The sequence below is a fragment of the Gymnogyps californianus genome, chromosome 10 (genome assembly GCF_018139145.2).
Source record: "Gymnogyps californianus isolate 813 chromosome 10, ASM1813914v2, whole genome shotgun sequence".
NCBI lineage: Eukaryota > Metazoa > Chordata > Aves > Accipitriformes > Cathartidae > Gymnogyps > Gymnogyps californianus.
The window spans coordinates 23,930,758-23,947,925 of NC_059480.1; the positions used below are offsets into that span (position 1 = coordinate 23,930,758).

Sequence of the window (17,168 nt, forward strand, 5' to 3'; positions counted from 1 at the left end):
AAAAGTCGACTTCTATAGCACCAAAAAAAATCACCTGTCCCTGTAAGGGCCAGTTCATGGTGATTAAGCCCCATAGCCAGCCACGGCCTGGAACAGGCAGGCAGCAGTCTCAACACGCTGGATATAGGAGCAAAGCTACGGTCCCAGACTTTCTTTTTTTGCAGCACAGGTAGAGCACAGTGATGTCCCACAGAAGGTCCTTGCATGGCCCAGCATGGTGAGGGTGGGCTGACACACGGTGCCGGCAGGAGCATCCCCGCTGCTGGAACACGCTGCGGTGCTGCCAAGCTTGGAGTCAGGCTTGGTCCCCACCAGGACCCAATGTGCCATGGTGGCCACCAGCACCTCGCGGTTATCCATAGCCATCATCGCTTTTGGTAGCAATTAAGCCACGTAATGGGCACTTGGAGGGTATCAGGTTCCTGCTGCTTATGGGGCTGTGTTAATAACTGGGGCTAAAACCATGCAGACAAACATAAAGGGAGGCAGAGCATCTCTGTTATAGAAAACAACTGGGATGGAGAAAGGAGATTTCTCCGCAGCAGCAGCATTGGCAAAAGCAAAGCTCTCCTCGGCCCCCAGGGCTCTCCCAGCGCTGGAGCCCAGCCAGAAACCAGCTCAGGGGCCCCTTTCGGTTCCACCACGTGGAGCACATCCCTCTTTCTTTGCTATTTCAGTCAAAAACTGTGTTCCTCTCTCTTGCAGCTGGGCCACCAGCGAGGGAGGGAGATGCAGCCGCAGCCCTGAGTGGGTGCTGCCAAAACCGTCCGTGACCCACCTCCGCCGAGCCCAGCACCAGCCATGAGCGGCTTCTTCTCGCGCCTGGACCCACGGCGGGTGCCATGGGGGGCGGCGGGCCATGCCCTGCGCACCCGCGTCCTGCGCACCAAGCCTGTGGAGTCGATGCTGGAGGGCACGGGGACTGCCGCCGTCCAGGGTGCCAGGCTGGCCAAGGTCCTCACCACCCTTGACCTCATCTCCCTCGGCGTCGGGAGCTGCGTGGGCACCGGCATGTATGTGGTGTCCGGCCTGGTGGCGAAGGAGATGGCGGGGCCCGGGGTCATCGTTTCCTTCATCATAGCCGCTGTCGCCTCAATCTTGTCGGGTAAGTCGGGTGGGTGGGTTTTTGAGTAACGTGCCATCTCATGCATCCTCTGGCTCCATTCGTGGGTGGACGCCTGGCAGGACCCATGCTCAGCAGCACAAGCTATGAGGAGGTAGCGACTTCCCCATAGACTAAAAAAAACTTTCACACTGGGCTTACCCAGCTCATGGGGGTGCCCTGTCTCTCATTGCCCAAATACCAGACCAAACCTTGTACTGGGAGCCAGCAGCCCAAACATAATTACCCTGATGAGCTGCTGATGGCTTCCCCAGGGATGGAGCCTGTGGTCAATATATTTTGAAACATTTGAGAGTTTTGCAGTGTCCCAGGCAGAGAGCGTGGCCAAGCCACAGCGTTGGAGCAAGAGCACAACGCGGCTTGTGGGAAACCCTCTTTCAACAGCAAGGATATCAGTGGCTTAGGTAGCACTGGGGCCAGCTTCTTTTGTTGTGGACGTTGCTAACAGTTAAAAAATTCCTCAATTAGTTTTGGAGTTGATTTTATTGGCTCCTATTCACGCAGGATCGCTCTTTGAATTTCCAAACAAAAAAAACAACAAACAAATGTGTGGAGAGGGAGGAATTATGTATTTTAGTGAAAAGCCGGTGAGTTCCATCTCCTCCATAGGAACCCAGCTGAGCATATGGCTCGAGATGCAGTTTCCACATGAAGCCAGTACTGCTGGCATTTGTCCTTTCCAGATCAGTGCTAACACGATGATGTGATGTTCCTGCTCTCCCTGCTCGGAGGACTTTGCATGCTGTGTCAGTCTGGTATCCAGCTTTTATCCACGGGTTGGATAAGGAAACTTGAGTAAGTGGCAAAGGGCTTTGATAGAAGACAGGAACAGCAAAGACAGCAAAATGACCCGGCTCAGCTTTTCAGGTCTCTGGATTTTTATAAAGGGAGGTGGAAGCACATCATGCTCTTTCCCTGGAGGTTGCACTGCTGCTCCATGGAGATCCCACCAAAGTCTGTGCGAGTTTGAACCCCCTACACCCCTGCAGCTCAGAGGCACAACCCTGGCACAGCACGAGGAAGAGCGTCACACTCTCTCCAAAGCTGTGCCAGGGAAAGAGCCCAGTGATGCTGGCTAGGGACCACCCCACAGACTCTCCTGCCTCCCCGTTCCCCAGTTAGACCCCAGTGACAAGACAGCTTGGACACTTTTACCACTGGTTCAGCCCAGAACAAGAGCTGAAAGCGTGCAATGAGATCTGGTGCTTATCTGAGATCCCAACACAACAAATGAACCAAAATGCCCATTTTTTAACCGAGGCAGTAGATAGCATCAGTGTCTTTATCCTTTCCCACTGCCCGCTCGCTCTCTTCTGTAAGGGTTTTGCTGGCCGTGATGCAAACCAAGAGCAAATGGAGCTTGGGTGGGTCTCATCTAACGAAAACACGCTGTCCTCCAAAAGGGGCTTTTTCACCCCAGACACAAGCCCTGCCCTGCAGCGGGGAGCTCCTCCTGCCTTCGCCCACGGGAGCCCGCGCCGCTTCCCGCTCAGCTTTCATCTTCCCTTGCTTTTGTAGCCCTGGGAAAAGTGTTTTGCGAAGGATGCAGTGTTTTGATAGTCTCCTTGGCCGCTTCCTCACTTCAGGGTTGACACTGCTGTTGTTTGTAACAGCAACACATTTTTGGCAAGTAAAATGGAGCGAGGGTTCAGGAGCTAGATGGGCTATCTGGCTCATTGGGGACGTGATTTCAGCTCTCACATCACAGTCGCTCCCGGTGTACCAGGCACTGCGATCAGGCAAGTGGGCACGGACAGATTTTAAGGAGTTTCTCACAGTTCTAAGGCCAGATGGGACAACTAGATCACCTGCTTTCCCTTGATATATTGAAGATCATGGAGTCGGATCCCACTGCCTACACAGTGAACCCAAGAGGTTTTTGGCTAAAAAAGCCCCTTCCGGAAAGCCATTTGGCTCCCCTGCGAGATAGCCACGGGGAAGCCCCCCTGGGCAGGTCCCACTGGTGGGAAATCCCTCAGCACTGTTTAGCCTGGTTTCAGACAGGGATTTTTCTAATTTCATCTATCTGACAAATTCCAGTTATGCCTTCCCTCTAGGTTTAAGCAACATGTGCCCCGTCAGGGTACTTACAGACATAGTATAATTGATTAAACTGATAAATTAAATGAAATCAATCTCTTTCATTCTCTCACTGGAAGGCCTTTTATTCAGCTTTCAAACAGAAGCATTTGCCCAACTTCCCTCCACAAAGCCTCCAGCACAGGGGACACCGCAGGCTCCCTCCATCAGCTGCGACCGCCGGGATTGCCCACTCTCACCCCCATGTCTAACCAAAACCCCTTCTTGGAAAAAATCAGCAGTTTGCATCTTACCCAACCCCATTACAGCCTTTTCCACCAGCCGTTGCTTGTCCCTTTCATGGTCTCCTTTCCTGATCGCATTTTGCAAACCCCTTACTGTGAGCTCAGGCAAGGGTCAGGTCCTCCCCCACGATAGTTACTGGCGTGGGAGAGTTTTCTCTGCTGTACAACCCCGCAGGCTTCAGTGCCAGACTGTGCTAGGAAAGAAGAGACTCCCTCTCCCATGGGAGCTGCTTTGCAACCCTTGATGGGGACTTCAAGCACCGAGCCGTGCAGTTTTGGAGCACGTTGCCATGCTTTTACCTGCTACCCATGTGGGAGCAGGCTCAGCAACAGCCAGGGTGGATTACGGAGCAAGGGAGAGCTGAGCATTTGCCTCAGGTGCTGCCTGGCTGCAGGACAAGGGCCGGGATGAGGGGCTCTAGCTGCAGCCGATCATGAGCTGCTTGGGTGGTGCTGGAGAGACAGGAATCCTTTTTCTAAGGAAGCTTCCTTTATGGAACTGCTTTTTATATATCTGCACACGGTGATCATGAAACACAGTGGACAGGCTCAGTGGCTTGCTGAAAATAGGATTTTGCTGTATACCTGCCTCGATAAATTGGCTGCTCTTGGTTAACAAAGGATGGTCCCTCTGGATGTCTTGCGTGGCAGCATGAATTGATTGGTGTTACCTCCAGCGCTGCTGAAAGGCCGCTCCCTGAAGGCTGATTTCCCCTGAAACATCACTCCCATCGTACCGGTGCCCTGTGGGATCTCATGGTCCCTGTGTGGCCTCGTGCCAGGAGGCAGCGGGAGGGTCAGCATCCACACCACAGCTGCCACCGCCCTGCCACACTGAAAGCAAGGCAGCAGCCAAGAGGGTGCACTGAGCTGCGGTGCTTGCACCGGTTCCTCGTGCCACCAGTTGTGCTGCCCAGCGGCTGTTGCAGCGCTGGGGTTTGGGGTTTGAAGCCAGAGGTGACTTCGTCATCCCTCCTCCTGCCCCACCGAGGCACCTCTCACCAGCAAAAGTCCCCACTGGGCAGGTCAGGATGCCCAGTGTAACTGCAAGCCACCAGGTACACAGAAACATCTGACCTATATACTGGTGCTGTATGCAAAGCTGCTGGCTGCCTCACCTCCTACCCTCAAACAAGATAAACCAGAGAATGCAGAGGTCAATTAAATCTGAAAAATGGGGGTTTGTAGATGGGATCTTGGAGGGACAATGTCATGGACCAAACCACTCAGCTGTGTTTATGTCCTTCTGAACAATGTCGATAACTGTATAATTACACCAGCATAACGACTGTCACAGCAATTACACAGTGTAGCTGATATTCAAGGAAAAGAAATGATCTTCTGTAAAAAGATTGCTCTTCCAAACAACCCCTGTGTTGGTTTGTTTTCTGCAGACACTTGCAATCACTCTTGACTGGGAGGAAAAAAAGAAATCTGTCTCCAAATTCAAAGAGTTGTGGCGGGGAGAGTGTGCCCAGCCTCTGCCTGCAGCCCCAGAGCCAGGCTGGCTGCGCAGCGGCACCGGGAGAGCGGCATCTCTCCGGGTACCGGCAGATGAGGTGCCGAATAGCCGGGGCTGCCAAGGAGTAACTGAGTAACTGAGTAACACAGTTTTGTTATGCAGTTGTATTACAATAATAATAATAATAATAATAGTAATAGCAGTAGTAGTAATAATAATAATAATACACTACTGATGCAGCAGACGTTAGTGAGATAAAATCTGCACCCTAATAAATTACGATATTATCTGCACCCAGATAAAATATGCACCCTAATAAATTATGATATTATCTTCCTTTTTAAGCAGAGAGGGAAGTGCTGTGAACCCCATTTCTGATGGAGGACCTGCAGCACCGCAAAGCAAAGTGACTTGATTAATGCCATCCGATACAGCCACTGGCAGTCAGGAATGGATGGCAGATCTTGCATCGCATGTCCCTCAGACTGGATACTGCATGCTATGATAAAAAGTAGTTTATTTTCGTAATATATGCTGATACCTAATGCAGATATCCACACCGTGTTGCTGTACCTAGTGCATAGTGAAACATTACTCTTCTATTTTGGGATCCTAGTAGAAGAATTGAAAACTCAAACATTTTATACATACTAATGTCTTTGCTTTGCCATTATCATTCTGTATCAATAAGAATCCTCTTTGATCCTTATCTTGTCATTGGCTAAAAGTAGAGCTGCCTCCAAGAAAGATTATATAATTTTTAAGGCCATCACAGAGAGAAACTAGATACTTGTCCCCATCAGAGCACCTGTTTCATAAATCATTCAGGCCTGTAGTTATCTGTGAATGTCTTACCTTTGCCGAGTGCATGCATTTTTCATCAGCTTTGAATAATGACTGTCTGTAGGGCTGGATGATGGGGATGTCTTGCTGCTCCTGCAGTTAGGCCTACTTCACAGAAATCAAGTTTTGAAGAGTCCCATTGCAAAGCACTGCCAGCATCAAGCATGCAAGTTAAACAGTGAATGGAATATAAAAATACCAAGAAAAGAAACACCACCAAATTCAGCTTAGGGATTCAATAATTCTGTGTTTGTACTGCGTAAAAACTGCACTTACAGTAAGAGCAGCGACCTCATAACGTTTTTATACATTATTCATTCCTCTCTCTATACTGAACTGATTGCAGTTTTGAAGCAATTATTATCTTCTAAATAGAGAAAAATAGTTGATAAAGAACTCAATAATTACCATGTGTTTACACAACGATAATAACGGCCCTAACCCATTAACCCGTATGAGCTGAACTGGGGTCTTCAGGGCAGGGGCTTAATCAGTGCTAAACGCAGGATGCAGTGCACCCTTCCAGCACTTGTTCTGACTAATATTTGGGGAATTTATGACTAAGTCCATCCATTCCTTTTAAATAAAAGCTAATGGTTGTTTTAAGACAGAAATGTGTCAGGGTCAGGTTTTTATTGAAAAGTATCCTGACATAGTAAGTACACAAGGAGATTGGAAAGTATTGAAGTCCACTGAAATCTCCTCCCAAACAGTTCCAGTTAAATACTTCTTTTTGCTTTTCTTTTCTTCTTCTACAAAGCCAGTTTTGCAACTATTCTTCAGAATGACACATGTAACATTTTTAAGCATTAAAATAACTTTCGTTCTCTATGTAAGGTGGCTTCAAACTCCTCTGGCATGGGTACGAATGAGAGCAGGGATGATCAGGACAGTGCTTGTGCCTGGATCTGCATAGCAATAACCCAAGATAGACGTCTGGAGATTGCACAGTTGGGGCAGGGAGAGGTGCAGCCTTGTGTGAGCCCTCCTGTGCCATCTTGCTTTAGGATGAGGCTGGGCAACCCTGGTCCAGGATCCCATGTAATGGCTATAACCATCCCTGACCTCCTTTGGCCCCACAGTGCTTTGGAGAAACCCAAACACTGTCCTCTGGCAGGTCTCACTATCCACCTTTCCCTGGCAAACCCCAGGGCTATGATGGTTTCTGCGGCCAAAAGCGCTGGGAGCTTGTCAGAATATTGATACTACAAATAAAACATTTGATAAAATCCCACGAAAAATGGCAAAAATCATATTATGGTGTCACTGTCGGATGGGGAAGAAGAGGTATCTATCACCATCAAAGCTACTGCAAGGGAACAGGGCTCCAAGGACTGCACCACCAGTGCTGCCCTGTTCTGCTCCCCATGCATTAATTCCCCCCCAGCTTTGGTTTTGTGTCTGTGGGGGCTGCAGTTGGCCATGCCGGAGGGTCCCACATCAGAGGCATGCACCTGTGAGAAGGCTCTTCTACAACAGGCTGTAAAGGTTTGGCTGGTTTGAACTGTGTGTCTTCGAAAAAAAATCCATCACAGCTTGATTTTAATGGGAAAATGGGCTGCTTTTTAAGCCAAGCGATTGAGGAAGGAGGGTCACCATGGCCCCCTGTGATGTCTCTGAGCTCCTGATGCCGACTACAGCCCTGGGCACCTCCTGGCACCCCCAGGCAGGTGGGACCAAGGCAATTTTACTTTTTCCTTTTCCGAGCACATTTTCCTTACGTTGTTTCATATTTTTCTAAACAGGCGTTTGCTACGCTGAGTTTGGCGTGCGGGTCCCCAAGACCACGGGCTCTGCCTACACCTACAGCTACGTGACGGTGGGGGAGTTCGTGGCATTTTTCATCGGCTGGAACCTCATCCTGGAGTACCTGATCGGCACGGCCGCGGGCGCCAGCGCCCTCAGCAGCATGTTCGACTCGCTGGCCAACCACACCATCAGCCACTGGATGATCAACAGCGTCGGGACGTTGAATGGACTAGGTGCGTCATGCTGTGCATAGCTACCTGCATTAATTAGGGCCTGAAAAGTCGTTGGAAGCTCGTCAAAAGTCAGACATGGATATTAGGCTTCCTTCATTATTTACCATCCGTCTGCCTCTGGTACTTTGCCTTTGCATTCTGGTTCACAGACGGGATTCGGGGGGATGGGATACACGATACTTTGAGCCCCTTCGGGATGAGCTGGCATTTAGCAGAATAAGCACCCAGGAAAATTAGTCGAATGTCAGAGGCTACCAACAGCACAGGAGCACTTCACCCAGTGCGAGCACTCTGCTCGGTCCCGTTAAGGCACACGCAGAGCCTTGTTAGAGAGTACAAGCTAGTGTCTGCAGTACTGCCATGTAGAAACTCAGGGCTGTGATGGTCCTGTATGACCAGCAGTTCCAGCAACAGCCCATGGTTCCCACCAGTGAGTAAAACAGCTAGCTGTCCTGTACCTGCATCATGAAAACTTAATGTTTGATTGATTTTTAATTAGTACTTGGCAGATACATGTTATGCAAACTGGGACCTGATCATTTGTTTGCTGCCCTCCCAAAACTCCTAACAGTGTCTTGAGGCATCAGAATTTATCACCTTAATAAAACAACCTTAGCTAGAGGAGGCAGGGGCATCTGGAGACCATCTTTGCAATGAGACCAAGGAGTTCTGCAAAGCCTCAGGGTCTGAAAAGCATTTAAAAAAGCCCCCGCAGAGTTTCTGGAGATGCTGTCCATAGCTATGGATGGAGAGTTACACACCTCTTTTCTCTTACCCAGGGAAAGGAGAGGAGTCGTACCCTGACCTTCTTGCTCTGGTCATTGCTGTCATTGTCACCATCATCGTGGCCATGGGGGTGAAGAACTCGGTGGGGCTGAACAACGTGCTCAATGTCATTAACCTGGCAGTCTGGATCTTCATCATGATTGCTGGTCTCTTCTATGTCAAAGGTGACAACTGGTCTGAAGGGCAATTCCTGCCGTTTGGATGGCCGGGGGTAAGTCCTGGGCGCATGGAGGGACACATGGCACCTAAGCGGTGCCACCCACCTCCTACGCACTCAGCATTGCTCGTGGTATACGTACCCTACTTCCACTGCACTCTCCAAATCTCATCCCTGCCAAACCCACCTCCACTTTGGCCAGGGACCTCCAACTTCCACCACCGCAGGCTTGGATCCCGACCTCCTCGCTCCGCCAAACCCAAAGGGTACGGCAATGCTTTGCCCGTATCTCCTGCCACCTCTTAGAACAAACCCAGAACTTTTCCAAAATGTCCTCCTGGACAGCCAAACTCCACGTGAAAGTATACACTGGGAAATGTCACTAATTGCCAGGCAATGGAGCAAAAGGCAGTGGCTGCCTGAGACAGGGCGCTCAGGAGGAGCTGGCTCAGCCTCTGCGGAGGGGGAGAGACTTGTGTTGGCTGGTTTTCAACAACAATGTTCTCAAGCATTTGTTTTGAGCACTTCATAATGCCACCTGTCAGTACTTATTTTATGGATGTTCCCTCAAAGCTGACTGAGAATTTGGACATATTTGGCTTTTTTAGCTTGCTTGCACTGGTTTTTATCCAAGGATGAACAGAGACTGAAAATATCTCAGCTGGCCTAAACCCAAGATAATTTCTCAGATTTACACTGCTCGACTCCATCGGGGTTTTGTGCAGAAAAATAAGCAAGAAAGTAAAGTAAACCAAGAATCTTGATTATTGAAAGGGTCCCAAGCTGCCATACAGTCCCTGCACCTCCCTTCAGTAAATCAATACCTCTCTGCCAGCAAACAACAGTGAGGAGAAGAGCACTGAGGCCCATTTGAGAGCAGAGGTCATATTTACCTTTGGATGGTGCTTGGCTTTTTATGCCATACAATAGGAATGAAAAAGAGAAAACAGAAAATAGCTGTTTTGCTCCAGTTCAACTCACCAAATATCTCCTGGCAAAAAACCATAGTTTTAAAAGATACATATCCAAAACACGTCAAAACTGATAGGGTCTTCCCATCATTTTCAGCTGGTTGGTTGTCTCCCAAATTGTAAAAGTAAATCCACCACAGCACAAGCATGAGATCCCCAGGAGCATAGGGGATACTTTAAAAAGGTAATTACAGGTAGTCCCCTGAAAGAGGTGAGTTTTACTGTGTGCTCCATCACTAGACAGCTGAGATGACAGAGATGCGATGGACACGTGGTATCCAGCTAGCTAGCTAGGTGTATGTGAGGATTTTACAACTGCAAATTAGCTCGCTCACAGCCACACAGTCTTTAGCCTGCTTCAGCGTTTCATTCCTATAAATGTCCTTGCTAATATTGTATATTTTAAATAATCACATTAAAAAAATAACTAAACAGTACAAATAATTCCTCATCCAAGTGGTCCTAACCTGTCTGCAGCTTCCAAGCAAAACAGAGCTTGTTTGGAAAGCGGCACACATCTGACTGTTGCTGCTCTCTTCTGCTTCCTCTGCTAGCGCAGATCTTGCTGCCACATGAGACATCTTGCTAAGATGGAACATGTAAACATGCTCCAAATCCCTACTAATATAAACAGATTTGGGGTGGAGGATTGTGAAAGCAAACCTGAAATTGGTTAATTGTCTCCTCTGTCACTGCCAGGATCTCCCAGCAGATTCGGGCACTGCGCAGGCACAGGTTTGTGGTGCACCACGAGTGAGTTGCAGATGCCTCCAGTGACTCGGGCCGCACGTTGAAATCTTTTCCCTAGACCGGATCGCCGGGTTATGGGTGCTCCCAGGGTCAGTCCCCAGATGGGAATGCCCAGCTCTATGTGTGCACCCCCTGATCTGCCCCTACTCACCCTTTAGCTCAGAGAAGGCAGAACTGGTCTCCTTCATTTCTGCTCAGTTCCCTCTCCCTGGCTGGGTGCCAGCCTCCCTCCTGGCACTCAGGGGCTCGATCCTCCCCGCAGGTGCTCAAAGGGGCTGCGACGTGTTTCTATGCCTTCATCGGCTTCGACATCATTGCTACCACGGGAGAAGAAGCGAAGAGTCCCAACACCTCCATCCCCTACGCCATCACGGCCTCGCTCGTCACGTGCTTGACAGCATATGTGTCCGTAAGTACTAGCTATACATACGTAAATGCACATAAATATATATGTATGCATATATATATTAAAAAAAAATATATATATAGCATGTCCCTTCTGGGCATCGGCATGGCTCCCCTCCCCATGAGCCGGGGTGCCAGCCTCACCCTTGGACAAGGACCCTTTCTTTGGTGGGAACCGAGACATCAGCTGTGTTTCCGTGTGACTGCAGTGTCCTGCCGAGGCTCTCCTCGGCCCCAGCCCGGTTTGTCCCTGGGCTCCTCTCACCCTGCCGAGATCCCTCTGCCGGCTGCAGGGAGATGGTGGCAGCCATTTTTTTCCTCATGCCTCATCCCCGTCCGCAGCTATTTTTGCATCCAGAAGTGCAGCAAAGCGGAAGGAGCAGTAGCATTGCAGCAACCATTCTCCGTGTTTTTGGGAAAAGCAGCACTGCCTCTGCTGGAGATATGGGAGAGGTTCCAAGGGAGGGGGAGGATGGACAGGGACGGCCATGCAACAGATATCCAGCCGCTCTGCACCCCATTAAATGCATGTCTGCACTCAGGGATTTTCCCTGTAAAAGAGCAAAATTGAGTCATGAAGGAGAAAAAATATTGTTCTGATCATTTCAAAGAAACTCACCCACTGCCTCTCCTTCAGCGTGGTAGGCTTCCCTCGAAACCAATTTCTCTTTGGCTCAAATAGGATCAGAATGTTGCCCCAAGGATTGCCATCTTGGGTTTTGGGTCTGTCCCATGGGGAGTGCGTGACTCAGGCAGCACTGTCCCCGCACAGGAACGTGGCCAATGCGAGTGTTACTAACTCCACCGCGTCCCACCAGCCTCCTGCGTCACCACCGCAGCAAGGTTCAAGGTGTCGCCTTGTTGCCTTTGGAGGCCTTACCTCTAGCATTTTCCATCCCCTCCACAGAGGACATAGGGATATAATCCCAATCAGATTTGAAATTTTATGGCTTTCCACCCTTGAGAAGCAGCCCCCGTGCCCTGCGAGTCCCCAGCTGACACCCGTGCCCTGTTCCTCTCGCCTTTCCCAGGTCAGCATCATCCTCACGCTGATGGTACCCTACGATGCCATCGACACCGAGTCCCCGCTGATGGAAATGTTTGTGGCCCATGGCTTCTACGCGGCCAAGTTCATCGTTGCCATCGGGTCCGTGGCTGGCCTGACCGTCAGCTTGCTGGGCTCCCTCTTTCCAATGCCGAGAGTCATTTACGCCATGGCTGGTGACGGGCTGCTCTTCAGGTCAGTCATGCCCATGCCGGCATTTATTTTTTCCCCCTTGGGACCCGGAGGGGAAGTGTGCTGGGAGGGATGGGGACTGTCCTGCACCCTGACAGCCCGGTGCCATCACTTCAGGGAGCGGCGGGCATGCACAGACTCGGTGCTTGCAGAACGGGGCACACACCAAAGCAAAATCCTGGGAAAAAAGAATCAGGAGAGATCTACGCAGAAGTTTCTCATTTGGTGCTGGTACCTAGAGATTCAGCTTATAGGAGGATGAGCATTCAATTCAAGACTTACTTGCAAAGGAAAGCAGCTTATATGCATAAAATCTTGGCGCTTATTTGCAAGTGTCCAAGTGCCCATTTCAGAGCTGATTAGACCTAGATCTAACTCCAGATCCAGTCTCAGCAGTATTTCCAGTCCCCAGCTGCCTGGAGTCTAAGCACCAAAAAGCAACAAGAGCTGAAGGGACCACAGCTCTGAGCCTGGCCCCTCCAGCCAAGTAAGAGTTATTGCAACAGGGAACCACTGCCATCTGCAATTTTAACCTTCTGCAACTGTTTCCCACTCCAGATTTTTGTCCCACGTCAGTTCTTACACGGAAACTCCCGTAGTGGCTTGTATTGTCTCTGGATTCCTCGCAGCGCTGCTCTCGTTGCTGGTCAGCCTGAGGGACCTGATAGAAATGATGTCCATCGGCACGCTGCTTGCCTACACGTTGGTCTCCGTCTGCGTTCTGCTCCTCCGATACCAGCCTGAGAGCGACATCGATGGCTTCGTCAAATTCCTCTCCGAGGAGCACACCAAGAAGAAGGAGGGCATCCTGGCCGACTGCGAGAAGGAAGCTTGCTCCCCAGGGAGCGAAGGAGAAGAGTTCGCTGGCCCACCGACCAACACGTGTGGGGCAAAAAATCTGCCATCGCTGGGGGATAACGAGATGCTAATTGGGAAATCTGATAAATCCACCTACAACGTGAATCACCCCAATTACGGCACGGTTGACATGACCTCAGGGATAGAGGCAGATGAGTCTGAGAACATCTACCTCATCAAGCTGAAGAAGTTGATCGGCCCTCGCTACTACACGATGAGGATCCACCTTGGACTGCCAGGGAAAATGGACCGCCCCACGGCAGCCACCGGCCACACGGTCACCACCTGCGTGCTCCTGCTCTTCGTCCTGATGTTCATCTTCTGCTCCTTCATCATTTTCGGGGCAGACTACATCTACGAGCAGAGCTGGTGGGCTGTCCTCCTCGTCGTGCTGATGATCCTGCTCATCGTCGTGCTGGTGTTTGTGATCTTGCAGCAGCCAGAAAACCCCAAGAAGCTGCCCTACATGGCACCTTGTCTCCCCTTCGTCCCTGCCTTTGCTATGCTGGTGAATATCTATCTCATGCTGAAGCTCTCCACAGTCACGTGGATTCGATTTGCCGTCTGGTGTTTTGTGGGTGAGTCCCAGATTCATTTATTTTAATTTTTTAACTGACACTCTTTTGAAAGGATGTTAATAATAACTTCCTTAATTAGAGTGCTTAGGCTGATGCTTCTTCAGCTGGGACATACCCAGTCCTTTGCATTTGCCCCTTGTCATCCTGAAGTTCTTAGAAACCTCGGTTAATCTAGCCCCCGAACCACAGCTAAATGGAAAACTACACCTCCAGAAAATGTCAGTTTGATGGAAGTAAACTGCTCCATGCAAAGGTGACTATTTTGATGAGTCTTTTGATGCAAAGTAGGTGGGTTCTGGAAATTGCCTCACAGGCAGGTTTCCTACAGAAATCTGCCTGCTTTCTTGCTATTTCACCCACTTGAGCTGTTCAGCAGCCCACACCAAAATCTCAGCGCTGTGTTTCCAAAGCCCAGAGCTGCCCAACCCCAACAGCCCCGGGAGAGACAGAGCCAAGGGATCTGTGGACTGTATATCTCCTTTTCTTGGTCTAAGTCCTTAACTTTGTGGGAGGGGGATCTCAGGACTCACAGGCTCTGTTGTGGACCTTTTTTTGCCAAATTTAGGCTTCCTGGCACATAGTCAGGAGCCTGGCATGTCCATAGTTTCCCTTGCTTTACATTGCAACCCACTTACTCCACAAACCCAAGAGAAAAAGAGCAGCTCTCATAGCTCCTCCTGAAGGCTCCCGAGTCTGGACTGTAGAGAACTGAAACAATAAGACAATATCAAAGCCGAGGACTCTTTACAGAGAAATAATAACCCTATGGGTAAACATATATATTGTAGCAGCCCACAGGAGCCCCAGTTGCAGACAACAGACCCTGAGCATGGCGCCAGCACCCAAAAGGACCATCCCTGGCCAAGTATCCCACCAGCAGCCTTCCTCTTTGGGAGCAGGGTTCAGGGTCCTGGGTTGAGAGGGAGAAAGTGGTGGGGAAAGAGAATGAGGATTGACGCAAAGGTCATAGCCAGCTGCCACCTCCCATAAGGCAGGAATCACCCCTCCTGGAGGAGGGGTGGGCAGGCACAGGCCACCACACCAGGCTCACCAGCCTTCGTGCTTTTCGCAGGTGCCTCCTGACTCTTGTAGATGTTTGAGCTCAGCTGGCAGAGACAGGAGATGACATGAACAGACCTTGGATCTCCCTCTGGTGTCTCAGAGAGTTTAGAGTAGTCTCGTGGTTTCCACCCTTTAGCGGGAGGCTGCTACCACGTTTTTGCTCCATTTTGCCATTCCCTCTTTGGCTTCAGGGTGAGGACTGCAGTTATCCTGAGTCAGTCCTGCACGACTGAGGTCCCTTAGCAAAGCTCCGTCTCTGAGAGTCCCCTAACCCCAAGCCGAGCCGTTGGGCAGTAGCTGCCGCATGCACTCTTTGGGCTGGAGAAGACATGCTCGGTGCTTTTTTAGCCCTCAAAGGCAATAGGTGAAGCTGCAAATCCAGGGCAAGCCCTTCTACCTGGAAGCAAAGATGACTCCAAAGCATCAATTTAATCCACTATGATTAAATCCTTTCCCCTGTGGGTACATCTAATACCTCTTCAGCTGCCAGCGGTGGCAACAAGTCAATTAAGCCACTCCATTAAGGTGTGATGGACTCCACCAGCCCCATCCACGGCTGCTTGCCTGTTGGAGGAGGCACATCCTATTTGTTTTTCTGGCAGAGATGTGTGGTTCTGCCACACAGACTCTGGATTTAACCTCACAAGCAGTCCCCCGTGGCCAGTCCCCGTCATGCAGAGAAGTCTGGGTTTCTCTGTACACGTATCTGGGGTAGGTTAATCCCAGGATCCGCTGGAAATTAGATCTCCAGATATATTTTCTTCTGGGAAAAGCATTGGTGCAGGAAGGTGAGATCAGGTAGGGCTAGAGGGAGAAGATGAAACTCCTGAAGAGAGGAGGACAGGATTTCAGAGCTGTTTTAATACTGAATACACTCATCCTGACAACCCTGGGGCACACGTGGCTGTGAGCATCAGCAGGAGAGAGACTGAGGGCATGAGAAAACTCCAGAGAGAAAAGGGAAGCCAGGAGGGTAACAGGGTGGAGATGCAGGTTGTCAGCACTTGGGAGCCTCCACACGTCTGCTGGGAGCTGCTGTCCCACCGAAGCTGCAGATGGCACGATCACGTGGCCAGCAGCGATCCCAGCTGATGTTTAAAACATACAGCCCTCGGGTCACAGCTGGCAGCCCGAAAACACAAACTCGACAACTTCAAAGAGCAAACATCAACTACAACGTACACTAGCTTAAAAAATATAGGTATATTTACTTACACTTAACCCTCATCAGCTGGAGCCAGCCCGGCACTGGGTGGGAGGAGGCTGGCAGTGAGCCGGACTGGATGCCCGACCCACCCCTGACGTGGGTTTTGGGGGGCAAGTGCCATTTGAGGGCATGGCATGTTTATAGTGATGTTTTATCCGGGGGCACAGGGCCGGTGCGGGTGGCTGGGGTCCAACCCTCTCCCTTTTGCCCGCCGCAGGTCTGCTCATCTACTTTGGCTACGGGATGTGGAACAGCACGCTGGAGATCAGCGCCCGGGAGGAGGCCCTCCACCAGAGCACCTACCAGCGCTACGATGTGGATGTCGACCCCTTCTCCGTGGACGACGGCTTCTCCTACGCCACTGAGGGTGAGGGCTACCCGGGATGGGGTCCCTCGGAGGACAAGGGCTTCTCATACCAGCAAATGGCGGGAGCAAAGGAAAGCCATCGGACGAGTAGCAGGTCGAAAAGCAAAGGCAGGCACAAACCGCCGTCGGAGGCTCTCATCGCCAACGACGAGTTGGACTACTCGCCCGAGTAGCGGGGTGGGCAGCGGGGCGCCATGCCGCCCAGCCGATGAGGAAGGGTCCCCGCGGCTCCCTCGTCCTGTCCCATCCTCCCTGGGTCCTCCACCACCACCCCGCTCACCTCCGGTCCTCGGGACACGCTCTGCGATTGCCGTTGACCCCGAACCAAACACACTCGTGGCCCGTCCCGGCTCCACCGGTCGGGTCTCGCTCTGGTGAATGCCGGCTGATCCCCTGGCACCAGTTGATCTCCCGGCACCAGCCGCACCGGTGGAGGCGGTGGAGTGGGAGATGTGCCAAACTGGGAGGGTGTTGAGAGGTGGAAGGAGCCGCATGAGGGGACAAGACGAGTTGTCCCCAGGTAATGTCCACCCGACAGCCGCAGCAGTGGGATGCCACTCTTACATTTTTGGCACTTTCTTAGCACGCGTGTTTTTTTCTTTGAACCACCTAGAAGTAATAGCTGAGCCAGAGGGACAAACGGGTGGGTAGGTAGGTACAAAATGGAGATGGACAAACCCCTGTCAAGGGAGTAGCTCAGAGGTGGATCCAGGGATGTTCGTCCCATCACACAGCGTTTTCATGGCCCGTTCTGGCACAAAGGCACTCGGTGCACACAGTAGTGCTACCCCTGTGTCCATCCCCACACGCCAAATCCAAGCATCCCAAATACTGTGATTTAAAATTAGACCATGTCTCAATCAAACCTTGAAGTTCCAGCACGGCCAAACATCCCAAATCTGCGGTTGGGAGCCTGGTCCCGCTTCTGGTCACAGCGAGGGCTGTGACCCGCTCTTGGTTCAACCCACCTTGTGCGAATGGTCAACAAGGACCACACGCCGTTTCTCTGAGCATCACCGGTCTGAGGCTGGGCGCTGTTTCCACCACGTTGTGTCT

The 17,168-nt window shown here is 51.0% G+C and overlaps 1 protein-coding gene across 1 annotated transcript; it reads left to right on the forward strand.

The window, feature by feature from the left end:
- The first annotated feature begins 801 nt into the window (after nucleotides 1-801).
- Nucleotides 802-16,285, forward strand: SLC7A14 (solute carrier family 7 member 14). Its single transcript, XM_050902567.1, has 7 exons — nucleotides 802-1,105; nucleotides 7,498-7,734; nucleotides 8,514-8,731; nucleotides 10,661-10,807; nucleotides 11,835-12,043; nucleotides 12,599-13,476; nucleotides 15,963-16,285. Exons 1-7 carry the CDS (start codon nucleotides 802-804, stop codon nucleotides 16,283-16,285), a joined length of 2,316 nt encoding a protein of 771 aa, XP_050758524.1.
- Nucleotides 16,286-17,168: the final 883 nt, after the last annotated feature.

Bases quoted from the DNA above. Each gene is read 5' to 3' on its own strand.
- SLC7A14 (XM_050902567.1), top strand. From the start codon at position 802: ATGAGCGGCTTCTTCTCGCGCCTGGACCCACGGCGGGTGCCATGGGGG. The intron at 8,732-10,660 runs GTAAGTCCTGGG...TCCTCCCCGCAG, and splicing joins TGCCGTTTGGATGGCCGGGG to GTGCTCAAAGGGGCTGCGAC. The intron at 13,477-15,962 runs GTGAGTCCCAGA...TGCCCGCCGCAG, and splicing joins TGCCGTCTGGTGTTTTGTGG to GTCTGCTCATCTACTTTGGC.